The sequence below is a fragment of the Taudactylus pleione genome, unplaced genomic scaffold (assembly GCF_031769625.1).
Source record: "Taudactylus pleione unplaced genomic scaffold, aTauple2 ptg000479l, whole genome shotgun sequence".
NCBI classification, from domain to species: domain Eukaryota; kingdom Metazoa; phylum Chordata; class Amphibia; order Anura; family Myobatrachidae; genus Taudactylus; species Taudactylus pleione.
Genome location: NW_028284881.1, coordinates 13568137 through 13589682, shown reverse-complemented (window position 1 = coordinate 13589682; position 21546 = coordinate 13568137). Strand labels below are relative to the sequence as shown.

The 21546-nt window shown below is 45.2% G+C and overlaps 1 protein-coding gene across 2 annotated transcripts in view; it reads left to right on the top strand.

The window, feature by feature from the left end:
* Nucleotides 1-8207: 8207 nt before the first annotated feature.
* Nucleotides 8208-21546, top strand: part of KSR2 (kinase suppressor of ras 2) — a 534326-nt gene continuing 520987 nt past the window's right edge. For both annotated transcript variants that reach the window (XM_088449103.1, XM_088449104.1), the window contains exon 1: nt 8208-8384. In XM_088449103.1, coding sequence (XP_088305229.1) covers nt 8208-8384 — 177 coding nt within the window. The remainder of the gene's footprint in view (nt 8385-21546) is intronic.

The window sequence follows — 21546 nt, the reverse complement described above, 5'->3', positions numbered from 1 at the left end:
CCCTGGAAATGTAAAGTTTCCAGAGCCTTCTTTGATCCTGTATCAGCCTTCCAGGATCTTAACCAAATGGCCCTGCATGCTACTACTGAAGCTGCTGATGCTTTGGAAGCTAAAATTCTAAAAAAACACTGCAGCTCTTCCCAAATAGGAAGCTGCTTCCCGTGTATGGGAGATAAACATTATCTGTTCTCTGGTAGCCTTTGGTAGAGAATCTTCCAATGCCCCTGTGCATTCTTCAGCAGCTCTAGCTACCCAAGCTCCAGCCATAGCCAGAAGCTGAAAATATTGTCTTAAGACATGCTTCAATCTTTCTGTCTGTAGCGTCCTTCAGAAAGGATGTCGATGAAATGAGCAATGTAGCATTTTAAACTAAGGCCCTCATTCAGAGCCGTACGCTCTGAGCAGAGCGCATGCTCTGAATGAGGGCCGTCCTCCATAACTATGGAGCGTCCCCCTGGACGCTCGTATAGCTGTGGGTCACCACCCACAGCCTATACGAGCGTGCAGTTTGATGGCCGTGATGGTCGTGACCATCACGACCATCGAAACTGCGAGCCGGAGCCTGCGGCTGAGGTTTTCAACCGCAAGGCCCGGAGTGATTTTGGCTCTATCAGAGCCAAAATCACTCCCACTGACATCACTAGTGATGTGAGTGGGCCGGCTTCTGACGGGAGGCACGCCCCCGGCACGCCCACCAAAGGAGGCGTGCTGTCAATCAACATCAACAGCACGCCCCCTTTGATCAGACACAACGAGCGAAGGACTTTCCTTCGCTCGTCGCGTCTGGCGCATGCGCACGACGGAGCTCCCTCCATCGTGCGCATGCTCAGTGCAGACCATCGACCCACTTGCGAGCGGACAGCCGCTTGCGAGTGGGTCTGAATCAGGGCCTAAGTGCAATACATGAGCATCCACAGTAGGAGGTACCTCCCACTTAGTACATGCAGAAGCTGGGAAAGGATACAACGATGTTAATCTTTTATTGACATAAAACCGTTTATCCGGGATACCCCATGCCTCCTCGGTAAGCTCAGTGTGCTGCACAGATATAGAAAACTCAGTTTTGACAACCTTTCGGTTGTGATTAAACAATGGAGCCTTCTTATTAGGGGCTGGTTCATCATCCTGCATATCTAGGACTGATTTAACCACCTTCACCAAGAAGGAACATCCACTGTGGATGGAAGGTCCTCCTCTCCCAAGCTAGACTCTGGAGAAGAACCCTGCGCATCATCTGATTCCTCTGATGATGCGTCTGAATCTAAACACTGAGCAGATCATTTGCTTTTAGGCACCTTAGTAATAACCTTCTTCTTTTCAACATTTGATGGTCCCATACTGTGACTAGAGTGGCCGTACACATCCCCCCAATAAGGATGCATAGGAGGTATAAACATAGCATGCAGTGAACAACCCATACAAGAAGGCATTGCGGGAGCAGCCATGCAATCCACAAACTGCTTCATTACCTGAGACAAAGATGATACCAAAGATGGCTCTTGTATATTGGACTGATGTGGCTCTTTATAAGCAAAAACTGCCTGGTCTGTGCAGGGGTTGGAGTATAGGGGAGGAGGCAGGGGCGTTTCTAGAGAGGAGGGGGCCCTTGTGCAGTCTCCAACACGGGCCCCCTCCTCTCCACCCGGCAGCCGGCAGCGCACTGAGCTGTGTGTGACCAGCGCCGGAGTTATAGACTCTGGGCACTAGAGTGTGCCCAGAGTCTATAATGTATGCACAGGTCACTCGGAAAATGGCCACGGCGGCCATTTTCCCTGTACAGCGCATGCGCAAACGACGGGAAAATGGCCGCTGCCGCCATTTTCCAGTCGTTTTACAGCGCCGGAACCCCGCGCCGATGTGGGACTCCAGAGAGGTAAGTAATATTATGGGTGCAGGGTGTGCGGTGCGGGGTGTGGTTCTTGGAGATGAGATAATCTCCAAGTGCCTACTGATTGCCAAAAGCCCGTGTCAGGTGGGAAGGGTGACGACCCGGGAATAACCTAGGTTATCCCCCTTAGTGTGAATGGGGTAGCCTGGCTTCAACCCGTGTCTCAGATTTTATTTCTGCTATATGACAGTCTATAATTTGACCTAATGTGAGTAATGCCATCTATATAGTTTGCATAGTGGTTAGTACAGATTATTGTGTGCTCCATTCTTCAGATCCAGATGTTGTAATAAATCTTGATATGTACCTTCCTAGCAGAGTGTTTTGAATCACACTGCATTTTGTGAGACTCACAGAGAATACTTTACAGACAAATTATCCGTTTATAGAGGAAACCTATCTATTCCTATATCTGCAAAATAATGCTGATTATTAACAAAGCATACTAGATTACATATAGAAGATTTGCCGGTTTCAATTAAATTATTAATTAACACTGTATACTTTGTTTCTAATCGGAGTGGCAGTCATCAGAGTAATGCTGAGTACACACTGAGGTTCTGATTCAGCAAGCATCGCTGATGCTATCACGGCTGCAATCGCGCATGCAGTTCTGCTGCGAAAGTATCTAATAATTGGAATCACAAAGCACTGGCACGGACAACTTACAGACACCCACTTCCCCTCTCGCACATTCGTAATACCTGGCAAACCATCCAAAACATCGGTAACATCGAAGTACATCGGAGACTCTCACACAATTATGGCAGGTCAGACCTCAGTCGGCAATCTGTATAAGCGATTGCAATAGCGATCCTTGATGAATCAGGCCCTGAGACTTCTGATCGGTCAGCAGACCGATCCATTGTCAGAACGGCCGATTGGTAAGCTATACACACCAATTGTCTGCTCAATATGTCTGGAGTGAGGGCCTGATTCAGTTTTGGGAATAGAGTAATGGTGTGTACACACGGAGCGATTTAAAACAAGGATTTGAACGATAACGATATCGTTATTGTTACCATTATCTTTCAAATCGTTCTTTTAAATAGTGTCGAAGCCGGATAATTGGCTGAGACAGAATTGGTTTTTAGTACAAATTGTATTTTATTGTAGAAAAATCAGTAAAATAACAATACAATTACTTATAGACAATATCCGGGTCGTTGCCGGAAAGCACAAAATAGAAAAAGTAAGACACTGGAAAATGTTAAAACTCAATCACAAAAAGTGCCAGTGACGTCATAAAATATCACAACAGAAGACCCATTTATATACTGTAGAAAAAAAGAAAAAGAATGGGAACACAGAAAGAAAAACAAACAAACAAACAAACAAACACAACACAAGCAGACGGAGACATAACTAGACAACAAGGTAAGAGGGGGGAGGGAATAAGGGAAGGGGATAGATTTAATAAATCGGAGAAAAAAAAGAAAAAAAAAAAAAAAAAAGGAAAGGGTCACCTCAGATCACATAATATAATCTAGAGTTTATCATTATTTAATTAAAAAAGGGGGGTTGAGAGAAATATAATGAAAAAAGTTAAGTATAGCCGATAATTAATTTCTGAATGAAATGCAGGGGTGTAGATTCTATTATTATTTGGGACTGATCTAGGAAATTGAAGGGCGGGAAGCGGATAAGATATTTTTGAAGTACACTGAGTCCTTGAAAACAATCCAGCGACACCAAGTATCTCTGAAGGACTCATAATCACCATCAGCAGAGGACAGTATATCATCCATGTCCATATATAGATCCAGCCTAGTGAACCATTCCATAACTGTTGGAGGAGAGGAGGAGCGCCATTTCACCGGGATAACTGCTTTAGCAGCGTTGTTCAAATGGCATAATAAAGTTTTCTTGTACTCCAAGAGGGGCCCAGATGATAGGTGAAACAACCAAAACGTTGGATCTAAAGGGACCGGTTCATCTAGAATTTTTGCAGAAAGGTTGAGGACTTCGTTCCAAAAAGGCTGAAGGATAGGGCACTGCCACCAGATATAAAATGGATTACCTGGGGCCCCAGAGCAGCGCCAACATATATTCGGGACCCCAATCCCCATCCTGGAGAGAGTATCTGGACATCTATACCAACGTGATAACAATTTGTATTGAGTCTCCCTAACGCCAACACTAGGAGAGGAGGCGTGAGCTAACTTAAATATTTTCTCCCACTCATCGTCAGTTAGGCCAACACCAAGCTCCAGGTCCCAAACCTTGGTAAAGTTGGGGAGAGAGAGGCTAGCGTCCGTTGAGAGAAGATTATAAATCAGCGAGATAGTGTGAATCGGAGGGATAGGGTTAATACATAATTGCTCAAATGGCGTACAAGGCAAGCAGAGAGTCTTAGGGGGACCAAGAGATTGCAGAAAGTCACGTAACTGGAGGTAGTGCCAGTATTCCCGAGAGGGTAAATTCCATTTCCCACAGACCTCATCAAAGGGCACAAAGTTACCGCCACTCACCAGCTGTCCGAACCGAAAAAGTCCTACCGCTAACCAGGGGTGAAAAATCTTAGCATCCATACCTGGGAGAAATTGTTCATTAAAAAGGAATGAGGTGAGGGAGGAGTGGGATGAAGATATCGAGGGGGACTTCCGTAATGTTTTCAGAATCGTTTTTTAATTAAATCTGCACAACCGCCATTTTGCAAATTGCAATGAGACGGTATTTTGCGACTGGCCGCTCACGCGCCATTTTAGTGAATCTCGCACATTATAAGTACATACGGCGATGCTATTATTTAGCGTCATGCGATTCCCACGCAATAGAAAGATGTTAAAAGTCCTCATTAAATAAATACAGACCGTCACAAAAACATATAAAGTGATCAACCCTGCAAAACACGTACCATGGTGTACTCCACAAACACGTAGTAGCACAATGCTAACTAGCGTCTTTTCACAATATTCCAATACTTACACACTGCACACTGACATAAAAAGGTTCCCTAGCATTGAAGTGTAATATTCAAGGTTTATTCAGTATTAGTAATGTTGTGAAATAAATGTTATTTGATATCTAAGGTTTAGTACATGGTAAGCAGACCGTGTTTGGTGTCATTTTGCAGATTTCCGGTATCATCGGTGAGGAGATCGCAACATGTGTCTGCAAACTATGGATCATAGAGAGTTAAACATTAAAATGTACTCTGTAATGTAGCCAGCTTAGATTTATTATGCAGCATGAAAATGGACACAAAGAGCTGTTGGAGGCTGGATTGTGACCATACGAACTGACCTATGAACTATACTGTAACAGAAGAACCAGGAAGAAGAACCAATGGAATCATGCCAACCTTCTTCTATTGTATTGCCTATCTCTGTAAGGGTATATATGTGGGCTCTCTGAAACTGGATCTTAGGCCCTCATTCAGAGGCGGTCGGAGGATGCAAGCGGTCGCTCAGAAACTGGGCGGCCGCTTGCATCCTGACTGCCCGCCTCTTTTTCAGTCGTTAGGCTGTGGGTTAACACCCACAGCTCTAATGACCGCTAGGGTGATGGTCGGGGCTTACGACGAGACCCTAGGGTAGGGTCTCACTTGTCGTAAGCCCCAGAGAGCTTCTGGCTCTGTCAGAGCCGGAAGCTCTCCACTGACATCACTAGTGATGTCAGTGGGGCCTCCCCCAAACGGCAGGCGTTCCCATGGGAACGCCTCCGTTTGGGCTGCCACCCCCCCGGCCCGCCTTCCAAACGGGGCGAGCTGTCAATCAACATCGGCAGCTCGCCCCCATTGGAAAGAGACCCACTACGACCGGCGCTGTCGGTCGTAGCGGGTCTCACGCATGCGCACGAAGGAGCCGGCTCCCTCGTGTGCATGCGCACTAGACAAACATCAAGGCGGCCGTGTGGTCATACACCGTACGGCCGCCTCTGAATAAAGCCCTTAGTCTTCTTGCTTTGCTGTTGACGGAGGTTTAATCTTTGATGCTGGGATCTGGATCCAGAGCACATGCGTATGTAACGACTGTCCCTTGGGTCTGTATAATTTATTTGCGCTAATTGTATTTAGATCACAGCGTGTAACCATCTGTTTTTATGTTGAATAATAACTTTTTGTGCTTTGGAACCACAATCAAAGTCTGAAAACAATTATTTCTATTGTGCGACTCATAATGCTAAATAGCGACAATTTTAGAGTGTATAGATAGGTAAGAATCGATAATAGGCCCTACCAGCTTACCATCGATAGCGATGCGCGGCCACATATGTACAATAGCGATATCGTCCATCACCCGTGCATGCTCGACTTTCGAGCAAGTTACTATAGGGACCCGCGATCGACAATCACGGATCGCTATAGTCGTCGGTAAGTTGGTGGTGTGCTGGATGATCGATATTGATCAGCATCCATTACCAACCACAATGTACACAGATATCTATCTGTTGCTATAGAGGAAATAATGCAGGGTGCATCATTTGACGGAAAAACATGAGAACTTACCAGGGTTTGGAAAACACACAACTTGTACACCAAAATAAAGGGGCAGATGTATGAAGTTCTGGAAAGTGATAAATTGGAAAGTGATAAACTAACAACCATTTAGCTCCTGTCATTTTTCAAATACAACATGACAGTTGGGAGCTGAGTGGCTGGCAGTTTATCACTCTCCACTTTATCACTTTCTAGAGCTTAGTACATCTCCCTCAAAGGGGCCCATTCAGGGGCAGAAGTATGAGAGACAATGGAGGCGCCTGCCGCCGGGCGCCAGCACTGAAGAGGCACCTCCTCCATCACCCACAATATATTCACCCCATTTAGGGCTGTAAGTATGGGGAATAGGGGGGCACTAAATGATAACTTGCCTCCGGGCATCTGGGATGAACTTACACCACTGGGCCCATTTATCAAAGTGTATTTGAGGTATAATCCCCGAAAACACCCAGGGGTTTACCTCAAATACTAAGTATCCCCCGTATGTATTAAGGATTGACCACAGCAGGTACCTCCGTAGCCGCATCCCCCATAGGTTTCTATGGGGGATGCGATGCTGCCTAATTTACCAATATCCGGAATGCAATGCATTCCAGATATTGGCCCCCGCAGCTAATGCCATCTGAAGATGACGTTAACCGCTGTAGCCTATGGGCTACACCGCGCAGTTAGCCAGTGGAGGGATCCGCCGGAACCCTCGCGTGGTATGGCGGAAGTACATGTGCAGTCCACTGGTCGGCAGCTCCCTGGAGACATTGTAGGGACGGGCTCCTTTCGGAGCCCACGTCCCTGCATGTCCTGGATGATACATCCGGCCGATAGGATTGCTTTTTGCATCTATTTGTTTGTATGAATTAAACAGGGTTAATGATAACTGAATCAACAAAAACCAAGTTACTTCACTGGACAGAAAAATTTATTTAATACAGTTAGAAGACAAAAGCACAATATTCTCAAATTGCGACATCACACTACATCTAAAGTAGCTTTTATTATTATTGGTTTTATTTATAGTACTACACAATGGTATCTAAAGTCAAGTACGGGAAAGAGCACACACAGCTCTCAACTACACCCAGCATTGGTCCTCCTGTGAGTGCGCGTTCATGCTCCTATCTCCCTAACTCCGCCCCCTCCTTCCATCCGAGTCCAGGGCGCGCATGATTGACAGGCAAGATGTCGGTGCAGAGAGAGGCAGGAGGGGATGCAGCAGCAGCAGTACGGGCAGCAGCAGGCACCGGCTCCAGCAATTTCATGCAGCAATCACCCTAAGGGTCAGCACATGCACACATCACTAAGAGTAATTATTAATAATAAAAAGGGCATCCTGCAGCAACAAAATATTAATAAAGAAAGCACCCTGCTAAGTGCAACTGTGAGCTCCTGCAAGCACCGACATGCCGTGCAGGTGTTGTGAAGAGATGAACACTCACTGATATTATTACAGTTATTTTTTATTATTTGTAGTATTATTTGTTTCTGTTGGAAGCTTTGCAGACAGAGCCTGTGCACGCATACATATTTATTTATTTCCGGCTGTTGGCAGCATCAGCACCGCTGCCTGGTGCTCGTGTGATACAGCATCTCGGTTGGAGGCACCGAGGAGCACTCACTCTAATGGAGGCAGATGGAAGAGTAAGCTAGTGTGCAGGGTGTAGATTTGATGCGTGCTCTGTGCACACAGGCTGCCCTATCCATGCACCTGTGCTGAAGACTGGGGTAGTGGGAGGAAGCAGAGGGGTGGGTGGGGTGGACCAGTGGGAGAAGGTTAGAGTAGGGATACAGCTCATTTTTGTATTAATATTATTTCTGGGGGTGGGGGGGGGGTGGGGGGAGGGGGGTGGGAAGAAAAGGGTGACTGCAGAGCAAAGGGGAGAAATGGATGAAGAAAATGTGCCCAGCAGCGACGATCAGCCTCTGAGTTTGCAGAAAGCCCTGCAGCAGTGCGAGTTGGTACAAAACATGATAGATATCAGCATCTCTAACCTGGAGGGGCTCAGGACCAAGTGTGCCACCTCCAACGACTTGACACAGAAAGAAATCAGGACATTGGAGGTAGGAGATTACCTTGGGGCATCTGCATGAAACCTCGCTATTGTCAGCATTGGCTACTTGTGTTATTACCATCACTGTCTTCTTCTTTACTGAGCATTTCTTGTAACACTGACTACTTTGCCGGCCAGTACTGCGGTGCAAAGTGTTATTTGGGTTGTTCCTCTGCACCCACTGGGGCGATTTTTTATCTTTCATTTCATCCCATCCCCCTATCTTTCTTGCTTGCAGTGGGTTTGTTTATATCCCCTGCTTGGTGTGCAGTGCCATAAATTAAGCAGCTGCAGTGAAATGGAGTGAGCCTGCGCATTCTGCAGGTGGTCGCAAAGGTGCTTGTAACAGACTTGTGCAGTGCTCCTGTATCCCCTCCGTCCTCCTTCTTCTCCCCCAGCCCACACCTGCTGCCATACATTATTGCTGAATTGTTACAGATAGATGTTATAAGGCTTTCTGCATTGTACAAAGATGCTAGTGTTATGCATTTATTATATTTCACTATGGCACCAATCACTGTATAGCAGGCTGGGGAGTTGCATCGCACATAGGCACAGATAATACAAGAACAATATAATACTGTATACCATTATATAGAGTGAGAGATAGACCTGGCCAAGCTAGGCCCTTTAATCTGCTTTAAAGTCTGGTGTCATGTTTATAATAATTAGCTATGGTTTACTAATGTTACTAGATAGAGATGTATCTGTAATTGATTTTTTTTTAGAATTCTAACCTCCTAAGAGAAGTGATATACAATAAGTAATTAGGGATTCCTTCTTCCTATTTTCACAGACCCTCCAAGTGCCATTGAGTTCGGTTTGAGTTTGCTCTCAAGATCTTTATTGTAACAATGTTATTGTATTATATTGCTGTCTGTTTAATATTACTCTAGTATTCTAAGCTGTACATTGAAACTCAGGTCAGTCAATACAGTGACTTATGCCTTAGCTCTAACTTTTGATAAAAGACATTTGAGCCAGGTGGTCCCTGGATCTGTTGCACAAACATGGCTTATGTATACAGATGCTAGGAGTAGAAGTTAAGGATGAATAAATGACATTAGGCATAGTACAGGTACCTTTGACCTAAATGTAAAACATAGTTTCTGTTAGAAGACATATTTAATTTTCCTTGCTAAGAGACCTAATGGACATCATAGATGGTGTAATGGTTAGCATTACTGCCTCACAGCACTGAGGTCGTGGGTTCGATTCCCACCACGGCCCTACCTGTGTGGAGTTTGTATATTCTCCCTGTGCTTGCGTGGGTTTCCTCCGGGTACTCCGGTTTCCTCCCACACTCGAAAAATATACTGGTAGGTTAATTGGCTTCCAACACACACGAAAAAAAAAACAACCCTAGTGTGTATGTGTGTGCAGATGTGGTAGGGAATACAGATTGTAAGCTCCACTGGGGCAGGGACTGATGTGAATGGACAAATATTCTCTGTAAAGCGCTGTGGAATATGTGTGCGCTATATAAATAACTGGTAATAAATAAATAAATCATAACACAACTGATAGCATTAGGTATTAGTCTGTATTTATCATAAATAAATATGTGGCAAATGTGGTTCTTTATTATTTCATTTAAGTTGATGTCCCATGTTATGTGTTCTGTATCACTCCAGATATATTTCCCATTAAGCATGTAGAACAATTTTGTTTCAGTTTTTAAGAGGGTCTGTTTAAGGCCTTTTTCTACTTCAGTTTAACGATTGCTTTCTGTTGAAAAGCAATTTGCAACTAGCAGATCTCATGTCTCTGTACTGGGCAAATTTAACAGATTTTTATTTTTCCAATGTACAGGTATTTTGTGACCCAACATCTTCCATTATGCAATGTGTTGACAATCACATTATTTTCTAGACCCCATAGCACAGAGTGAAAACACATTTGTTTGGGAATGTCTGATTTTATAGAGCATTTTTTTGTCTTGATTATGACAGATGACAACTCAATGAAAGTGGAAAATACATGGTAGTTAAGAGAAAACACTAAGAGCAACAGGTCCGTGACCTAGGGTGGAATTAATTATGGGGCTGTCCTTAACCACTATGTCGCTTGCTAGATCTGTAAAGTTGTTGTTTCATGTCTGATATCTACTATTATGTAACATTGTCTCATTGCAACCTAAAGCTAATAGTAGTCTATTACAATAATTATCATTTGGATGTCTGTTAAAAAAAAGTTTTAAAGGCATTGATGTTTAGCCTATAATCCTTAGCTCCTTGCAATAGCACCCTTTTATCAATGAAGGTAAACGCCAGCGCAATTTTTCATTTAGTGTCACTGTGATACAAACGAAAAATCCACTGGAATTTACTAATACGTACTCCTCTGGAGAGGTCCAGTGAAGTCCTCCTCGGCGAGGTCCTCCGCTGGGCTGCTGGCGCATGAGCGACGGTCCGTCTGCGCATGTTCATGAAACGGGGACCTGGCAGTGCCTGGAACACTTCGCAATGGGGACTGCATCAATCTCGACATCTAAAGATGGCAAGAGCGATGCTGTGACATACAGCGGTAATCTTAGATTACCGCTGTTTGTTAAATCCAGAAAGGAAGTCATAACCCCTTTTGCGAGCGCCTTAAGGGGTTATGCTTTGTTAATAAATGGGGCCCTAACTTTCTACTTTATTTGCCAAGTCTCATATTGGTGACAAAGGCTAGTGGATAAAAGTGTGCAAAAATATACACCCATCAGCCATAACATTAAAACCACCTGCCTAATATTGTGTAGGTCGCCCTCGTGCCACCAAAACAGCTCTGAACAATCAAGACATTGACGCCAGAAGACCTCTGAAGGTGTCCTGTGGTATCTGGCACCAAGATGTTAGCAGATCCTTTAAGTTCTGTAAACTGCGAGGTGGGGCCTCCATGGCTTGGACTTGTTTTTCCAGCACATCCAAAAGATGCTTGATTGAATTGAGATGTGGGGAAATTGGAAGCCAAGTCAACACCTTGAACTCTTTGTCATGTTTCTCAAACCATTCCTGAACAATTTTTTTGCAGTGGGGCAGGGCGCATTATCCTGCTGAAAGAGGCCGCTGCCATCAGGTATTCTTAAGACCAGGCCACCTTTCTTCCATTGCTCCCTAGTCCAGTTTTGATGCTCACGTGCCCATTGTAGGTATTTTTGGCGGTGGACAGTGGTCAGCATGGGCACCCTGACCAGTGTGTGGCTACCCAGCCCATACGTAGCAAACTGTGATGCACTGTGTGTTCTGACATAGCTAGCATGACCTTTTTCAGCAATTTGTACAGTAGCTCTTCTGTGGGATCAGACTTGATGGACTAGCCTTTGCTCCACCACGTGCATCAATGAGTCTTGGGCGCCCATGACCCTGATGCCGGTTTACCAGTTGTCCTCCCTTGGATCACTTTTGTTAGGTACTAACCACTGCATACCGGGCATACCCCGTAAGAGCTTCTGTTTTGGAGATGTTCTGACCCAATTGTCTAGCCATCACAATAAGGCCCTTGTCAAAGTTGCTCAGAACATTAGGCATGCCCATTTTTATTTAAAGAACACTTCACTTGCTGCTTAACATATGACAGGTGCCATTGTCATGGGATAATTAACATTATTCACTTCACCTGTTAGTGGCTTTATTGTTATGGCTGATTGGTGTAAATGCATGCAGAGAAACTCCAGGCTGACTCTCTCTCCTACCTTGTTTACTGTTTTCAAAATGTTTATTTTCCAATTCACAATAAGATAATTTGCAAACATTTCTGTTCATTTTTGTTCTTAAGGATAAAATCCATAAAGCAAATCTTTTTCAAGGTTAGCTTAATGTTTTTTAATGGCTTTATTATGTACTATGTAGTTAGAAATAAAAAAGGTAAGCCTCTGTGACCTAGTTCACCTGAGGGAAGGAGCATTTAATATATGAGCTATGCACTTACCTGGGTTGGCTTGCTCCAGAGCTTACACCAGTAGGAGGTGTAAAGGAAGCCAATCTGGGAAAGTGCTCTCTACACTGACAGTGTGACACGGCTTTTAAGTCAAGGTATGAGACTTCACTATTACTAATAATGAGGTCAGAGGTCAGTGGCTGGGGAGAGAGCATAGTGCACAGGTTCCACATTACCATCAGGATAACTTAGGGTGCCAGGGTTTAGAGGGGATGACTTAAACACTAAATGATTGAAATTCTGTCACTTATTCAGTTTATTTATTTTTACCTCATGTTTATAATTCAGAGCCTATCCATTAGCAGATAAATTGAACGACTGAACGATAAATCGTTCATTGTTCAAATTTATCTGCTAATGGATAGGCCCCTGTGATATGACTGTGAACGTCGTCATTCACAGACATGTCGCAATGGCTGCGCTTCACAGCCGATGCCCAATATATCTGCAGATATATATCTGCAGATAAATTGGGGCATTGTGCTTTGTGTACAGGCGGTCAGCCGACCACCCATACACTTGCTGCAGAGGCCGCTGCCAGATTACAGATGATGGATGTGTATGAACAACCATCATCTGCAGATATATCTGTATTGTGTGTATGTACCTAACTTAAGCTTCAAATTATCTTGTTCTTTTTTTGCTCAGGCTTTTTTTCTATGAAACAGGATACTGGTACTCAGAAAAAAAGGTGCCAGTACTCACCTAAAGTTACAGGTTGATATGAGATTTATAGTATCTTCTATTTTCTGGACAAGTCTTCTAACCTTATTTTATTAATTTCTTTAATGATTTCACTGCTTTCATCCTGTTTCCAGAACTAGTTATAACAATTGAAAATGATATCCGACAAAGGTGCCAGTATTGCATACTGTTCAGATAAAACAGAACAGCTTTTGCTTCACTTAAACTGAAATGGGCAGCAACACACTGTTGAATCAGCCATTTTGTGGGCTGAACCAGTATTCACTGTGGGCACTACTACTGTGGGCATTCTCTGTAAGGGGCACTACTGCTGTTGGCATTATGTGTAAGGGGCACTACTGCTGTGGCCATTGTATAAGCGGTACTACTACTGTGAGCATTATGTGTAAGGGGCTCTACTGCTGTGGGCATTATGTATAAGGGACACTACCACTGTGGGCATTATGTGTAAGGGACGCTACTACTGTGGGCATTATGTGTAAGGGGCACTACTGCTGTGGGCATTATGTATAAGGGACACTGATACTGTGGGCATTATGTGTAAGGGACACTACTACTGTGGGCATTATGTGTAAGGGGCACTACTGCTGTGGACATTATGTGTATAAGCTGCACTACTACTGTGGGCATTGTATAAGGGGCACTACTGCTGTGGGCATTATGTATAAGGGATACTACTGCTGTGGGCATTATGTATAAGGGATACTACTACTGTGGGCATTATGTGTAAGGGACACTACTGCTGTGGACATTATGTGTAAGGGGCACTACTGCTGTGGGCATTATGTGTATAAGCTGCACTACTGCTGTGGGCATTGTATAAGGGGCACTGCTACTGTGGGCTATATGTGTATAAAGGGGCACTACTACTGTGGGCACTATGTGTGTAAGGGGCACTACTGCTGTGGGCATTGTATATGGGGCACTACTGCTGTGGGAATTATGTGTATAAGAGGCACTACTGCTGTGGGCATAAGAGGCACTACTACTGTGGGTGTTATGTGTATAAGGGGCACTACTACTGTGGGTATTGTGTATAAGGGGCACTACTGTGTGAAGTAACGTGAATAAGGGACACTCCTATGTGGTGTAAAGTTCATCAGGGGCGCTATGTGTGGTATAATGTGAATAAGATTGTGCTACTGTGTGGCATAATTTGAATTGGGGGTACTATTTTGTGACCATGCTCCTCTCGTGTGAGACCACGTCCCTTTTTGCAACGTGCTCTGTCCCTTTATAGAAGAATGGGAAGGAGGGCACATTTATAGTTTGCATGGGGGCACTGAATACCCTGGCACCGGCCCTGGTTACACCATGTGACATGTTTCAAGCCAAAATCACATGATGTCATGTCCTGAGAGGTAAATATTGTGGTGTTAATAACAATATTTGTTTTTTTGGTAGTTTGGTAGAAGTACATGCCGGAACTTGTTACTTTCTGGTTAGTGTTATGTATGTTCTGTTTATTATTATTATTATTATTATCGTTTATTTATATGGCGCTACAAGTGTTCCGCAGCGCCTTACAAAGTACATAAATACGTGACACAATATAATACGTTTGACCACCAAGTGGCGCTATACCAACAAAGAGAGGTTTTTAGTTACTTTTTCTCTGTTGATCCCCCGTAGAGTCATATGCCCAACGGTACCTGCACGAAGCGAGCGCTGGCTTCTCTGGCAGAGAAGCCAGCGCTCGCTTCGTGCAGGTACCATTGGGCATATGACTGTTATCAGCGGGCGCCCGGCTCCTTCCCTGCAGCGCCGCGTTTCTGGCTCTCTCCATGCGCACTATGGGAGAGACGTCATGACGTCTCTCCCATAGTTCCGATGAGCAGCCGGGCGGACAGGACGGCGGCAGATGCAGAGGCGGGGATTAAGGTAAGTGGTTTTTTTTTGTACAAGCGGCACTACAGGGGCATTATATAGGGGCACTACTACAGGGGCATAACTATGGGGGCACTACTACAGGGGCATTATATGGGGGCACTACTATATGATATCCTTCCTTTCAAATCAAGGGGGCAACGTCGGCGTATCTAAATATATTTTGGGGTAAAAGTTAAAAAAGTTCCCTGACCCCTGCCCTAAGGAGACTTGATCATCTACGAATTGTTGTATACTATTTACAGGAGTCCCCGATGTTTTACTACCCTACACGCAGGGGCGTTTCTAGAGAGGAGGGGGCCCGTGTGCAGTTTCCGACACGGGCCCCCTCCTCTCTGCCCGGCGGCCAGCAGCGCACTGAGCTGTGCGCGGCCAGCACCGGAGTTATAAACTCTGGGCACTAGAGTGTGTCCAAAGTCTATAGTGTATGGACAGGTCACCGGGAAAATGGGCGCGGCGGCCATTTTCCCTGTACTGCGCATGCACAAACAATGGGAAAATGGCAGCCGAGGCCATTTTCCAGTCGTGTTACAGCGCCAGACCCCCACCCCGATGTGGGACTCCGGAGAGGTAAGTAATATTATGGGTGTAGGGTGTGCGGTGCGGGGCCCCCCTGGACCCAGGGGCCCGTGTTCCCCGCACACCCTGCACTCATTATAGATACACCCCTGCCTACACGTGATTAGTCAAAAGACCTTTTTTCCACTATCTTTGTGGCTTTTTTTTTTATATATATTTTTTTATCTTGTACTATGCTGCTATCATTATTTTGAGTGTTATTTTTGACTGTATACATGTTTAGGAATACATTTTGTTGAATATAGCCATTCCTCTGTTTTGAATGTTATCTGATTTTCTTTTGCTTTATGTTCCACTGGCGCAGTCTTCCCTTTAAATAAAACTATAGTCAGATGCTTATGCACTTGTCAGGAGGAGATTCTCTAATGGGTGCTGAACCCTGGTGTAAAATCTGCAGTCATGATGAAGACAAAGGCGCTGCTTCTGATTGCCTAATTGCATCTGGTACCCTCCCACTAAATGTATATAACCATTTGTGTGGCAGCTATTTTATATGAAGTTGTTAACGTCTATTAACAGGTTGTCATTTATAATTGAATTCGGACCATGGCAGGAATGATTTCCATTTGATTTAATTGAATTTATTATGTACTTTAATATTCTATTTCTGTCTGTATTTAAATGTATTTTACATTCACCTCTATTAACCTTGCGGTTCCCATTATAGGCTACAATGTAGCGGTCCCACCATAGATTTCAATGGCACTTTCCCACCATTAAAGTCTATGGGGGAACATTTGACAGACAGGCTGACTGCTCAGAGCCAATCAGCGGGCAGCTCCTACGGAGACGCCCATTGATTGGCTGGCAGCGCCTGTAATGACAGGAGTCACGCGAGTCTGGTTCATTTGCGCGGAGGAAGTGTATGTGTAAACACACACACTTCCTCCTGTCCGGCCTGGTTTCGCATGCTCGTTTTTTAATTTTTAACCCTTTGGATGCCTAGTTGGATCGAAGAGGACGTGATCTACAATAGCAATAGGTGAGTATGGAATTTCTTTTTACAGGTGTTGTGGATGCTACAGGACAAGTGAACATGAATGGCTACAGGGATTAATGGTTAGTATGCGTGAGTGTGAGTGTGAATGTATGTTTAAATAAAATGTAACTTTCACAGTGTGTGAGTCTTGTCTTTGTTTTACTATTTATTTTGCAGGTGAACTAGGGGTACCAGTGAGCGCTTAATGCCCCACATGCTGGTACTTGTGGTTTCTTCAAATACCAGCATGCGAGGCTTGCTGGGACCTCTATTTCTCCAGTAAAAGACAATATTATTAATTAAAACATTTTGCACAATCAACCCGGCACCCACTGGCCAGGGGTGCTGGGTATAGCCCCGGGCTATCAGCCCAGACCTAAGGTGCCCTGGAGAGGGGGAACACCTTTATTGGGGGGGTCTCCACCTCACCATGGATCCGTGTCCTGGGCTGACAAGCGGGCAGGTATAATGCTTTGGCCGGGGGTGGGGGCGGTAAAAGGGTTCCCCGGCTGTGGCATTACACCCCCACTAGAAAGAGTCCAGTACCAGTTATGGAAAATCTAGGAGACCCTTATTCGTTTTGTCCCCTGTATTTCTACAACCAGAACTGGCTAACAGAGCCCGGGGCTGGTTATTCAGGTGAGGGTGGGGTGGACGAGGGGCCACTTAATTTTTTTTGTTTTGTTTTTACTGTTTACTTTTTTTAAACACACAGAAACATTCATGGATCTCATAGATCTGTGCATGTTTCTGGGTAACTCGGACCTGCTCAGGCTAGACTTGCTAGCCTGAAGCATGTCTGTTTTCTCTCAAGTTTTCTGGGGGGACAACACTGTTACACTCTGAGCAGCAGTAATGGATGACACGCACATTCTCGCTTTAACCACACTGTGATGGGAGAGGCTTGAGAGCTGCCCAGCAGTTCACAGAGCGCTGGGCAAGCTCCCAGCATGACGGGAGTGGGTGTGGCCTCACAGACACAAGGCCGGCATACCCAGCACAGTCTCTCTGTGATTGTTAAATTTTTTTCAGGCACGTGAACTTTTCTAGGCAACCCCTTCGCCCCAAGGAACAGGGAATATATAAAATGAATAACTTTAATTTCAATTATCTTTGTATTTAAAATACACACTGTTTATACCTTAATCAAGATACCTGAAGTATTGCAGTCAGACACTTTACACATGAACTATTTGCTCCTGTGTAGTAAGCCTTGTAATTCTAACTATATATAAGCCAGCTGTAATTCTTAGCTTACACCACTGCAGTTAAACAGATTTGTGTAGTGTGTGGTTGCAGGCTAATAGGAGGTGCTGAGTCAGTCCTTGATGCTCAGTACTGGGAGCCTCTCAAGCAGCCAAGAGGAGGACTTCAGGAGCAAGACGCTGTCGCTAAGGTGGGTCTGTATGCTTTAAATGCCAGGGCTGATTTTTAGTCCAGTCCGGCCCTGATTGAGGTTTTAGATTAAGGGCAGTATTCAGTTTGAAGCGAAAACCCGTTATCGGCGATAATTTATTGCATATGATGTCATTTTTACCTGTTTGCATTATCCCCATATTCAATTTGAAAGACTTTTTGCCGGTGCGAAAAGCCTTTGTTAAAAATGGGGATAACTTTTCACCATGTTTTACATGGCTAAAAAAAGTGCAGAATTGAGGTTTAGGGGTGCAGGCTTAAAAATAGTAGCCTGCACCCCTGGGAGTGTCCCTTAAAAATATTCTGTGTCAAAACAAGTTTTAAAAAAACTTGAATTTTGGGGTAAAAAAAATAAATATGGGGGACAAAATCTAAAGTGGCGAAATAGTTACCAGAGGGGTTCCCAAGTTTTCTTCATTGCGGGTAGTAGCGGCAGTTGCATTTTTGAATAATTTAAAAAATGCACTTTAGGGACTTAAAAATATGCTTGCACCCATTTTCACGTACCCCAAATTTGATGGCCATAGTTATTTAAAAAACAAAAAACAAAAACCTATGTGCTATTCTTCATCACTTCTTCACAGGCGCAAAAAAGCACCTGTCGCGGCTATTTAAAACCCTTAATTAGCTTCAGCATGGAAAAACAGGGGTACCCATAGTGACCCACATGACAGGACATCTTTAGGGGGGTCCTAGGAAGAATTCCCGAAAATTCCCAAATTTTTGCGATACGTACCTTTCCGCAAGCTCCCGTTTTCACTGGATCCTAATTGAATGCGGGGATAAAGCGAGCGCGCGCCCGATACTTTATTCCTGCAAAACCTCCGATGTGGAGCAAAAAGTCCAGCATGGACTTTTCGCTCCCAAATTGAATATTGCCCAAAGTGTCTGATCCAGAGTTAGGAGCAAATAAAAAATAAAAAAAGCCAACAAGAAGAAATTTGCTCCTGAAAAAAACAAACATATTTTAGTGGAAAGGTACAAATACATTTCTTTTTTGCATGCATGGAAAATACTTTCTGCATGTAGCAAGTAAATACTGGGCAGCTTTGTTTTTACACCTAAATTTAGAATTAAGATTGGAGAATTAAGATTGGACACAACCCTTCCCAACTTTAAATCTCTCTGAACATTTTAAATCTACCCCATCTGCTGTGCAACATAGTTTTGCCAAGGAACAATTGCTACTTATTTTATTTGCTCCTTGCGTAATCAGGTACCTAGTTTTCTACAATAGATCTATTTTTGTAGGATGTGACAATTTAGGTCACTGGCCTGGCTGAATATTGCACATTGTTAATCAAGAATAAAAGAAAGTGGCCTTTTATGTGGAGCACTATAAGGGGTATATTTACTAAAGTGCAGGTTTTTAGAAGTTGCCCATAGCAACTAATCAGATTCTAATTAACACCGTCTAGATAATACAGGGGTCAGGGAACTTTTTTACCTTTTACCACAAAATATATTTAGACACGCCGACGTTACCCCCTTGATTTGAAAGGAAGGAAATTATATAGTAGTGCCCCAATATAATGCCCCTGTAGTAGTGCCCCCATATAATGCCCCTGTAGTGCTGCTTGTACAAAAAAAAACCCAAAAAACACTTACCTTAATCCCCGCTCCTGTCCGCCCGGCTGCTCCTCGGGACTATAGTGCACATGGAGAGAGCCGGAAGCTGGAGTTCAGAAGAGAACTCCAGCCTCCGACTAACGCGGCGCTGCAGGGAAGGAGCCGGGCGCCTGCTGGTAATAACATGTCAGCAGGCGTCTGGCTTAGAGCCTCCCTGTGGCACAGCCGGGCATGTATATGAATCATTCTATATTATAGAATGATTCATATGCATGTCCGGCTGTCCGTCCATCACCCCCAGGAATTTCATTTTTACCCCATGTGGGGTAATTTACCCCTGTTCCCTGACCACTGAGATAATAGCTAGAATCTGATTGGTTGCTATACTGGAGCAGATACTGAACCAGGAGCCAGGCAGGTACTGATCCTCAGAGACATTGGCTTACAGGGTGTGCAGTGCCCACATCTCACACCCAGCACCCATTTCTTCAATACTTACCTCCCCGTATTCCTGCGTCAATGGCAGCAGCACTGCACAAATCACTGGGGAAACGCCACGCCATTTCTCCAGAGACCTGCTCATGCACAGTAGACTCTGGCCCAGCGCTAGAATCTGCTAGTGCTTAGAGTCTACTGCGCTTAGTGCACTGCTGGAATGAGAGGAGGGGACCCCGGACAGAGACCGCACACTGGCCCACTCCTCTCTTAAGACACCCCTGCTCAGAGAGAGATGTTGTTCTGCCAATGAGCAGTCAGCTTGTGGATGTATGCAGCACAGCCCCTTAGAGATGGTCAGAGCCCCAGCAGCACAGCCCCCTTAGAGATGGTCAGAGCCCCAGCAGCACAGCCCCCTTAGAGATGGTCACAGCCCCAGCAGCACAGCCCCCTTAGAGATGGTCACAGCCCCAGCAGCACAGCCCCTTAGAGATGGTCACAGCCCCAGCAGCACAGCCACTTAGAGATGGACACAGCCCCAGCAGCACAGCCCCTTAGAGATGGACACAGCCCCAGCAGCACAGCCCCTTAGAGATGGACACAGCTCCAGCAGCACAGCCCCTTAGAGATGGACACAGCCCCAGCAGCACAGCCCCTTAGAGATGGGCACAGCCCCCTTAGAGATGAAAGCCCCAGCAGCACAGCCCCCTTAGAGATGAAAGCCCCAGTAGCACAGCCCCTTAGAGATGGACACAGCCCCAGCAGCACAGCCCCTTAGAGATGGGCACAGCCCCAGTAGCACAGCCCCTTAGAGATGGACACAGCCCCAGTAGCACAGCCCCTTAGAGATGGACACAGCCCCAGTAGCACAGCCCCTTAGAGATGGACACAGCCCCAGTAGCACAGCCCCTTAGAGATGGACACAGCCCCAGCAGCACAGCCCCCTTAGAGATGAAAGCCCCAGTAGCACAGCCCCTTAGAGATGGACACAGCCCCAGCAGCACAGCCCCCTTAGAGACGAAAGCCCCAACAGCACAGCCCCTTAGAGATGGGCACAGCCCCTTAGAGATGGACACAGCCCCAGTAGCACAGCCCCTTAGAGATGGGCACAGCCCCAGCAGCACAGCCCCTTAGAGATGGGCACAGCCCCAGCAGCACATCTCCTTAGAGATGGATACAGCCCCAGCAGCACAGCCCCTTAGAGATGGGCACAGCCCCAGCAGCACACTTGGACACCGCAGAGCACAGCATGCAGAAGCGTGAGTGGACTGGAATGATTGACGGCAAGTCCCGGCCGCGGTTCCTTCAATGGAATCCAAAACCCGCGTGAATCCGACGTTTGGAGAATGATGTTCGGCCTTGATCTGACATTTGAGCTTGGCGGGAAATCCGAGCCAGGACTCGGATGCGGCTCTGATTAAAAAGTTCAGAGCGGTCCGGATTTAAGATAATCCAGACAGCTCATCTCTAATCATAACTTCACAGTTCAAATTTAAAAGTGACATTAAAGTACTTGTAATTATTATGTGAAGTGCGAACAGTGAATCTCTTATGTGAAGTGAGGACGTAAGCTATAAACGGGGAACTTGTACTGCAAGTTTCTAACTGTAAATTTGAACTGGGGTGTGTTGCAAACTTGTTCATGGACTTTGAACTGATCAAACTCGATTGAATTTCAAAC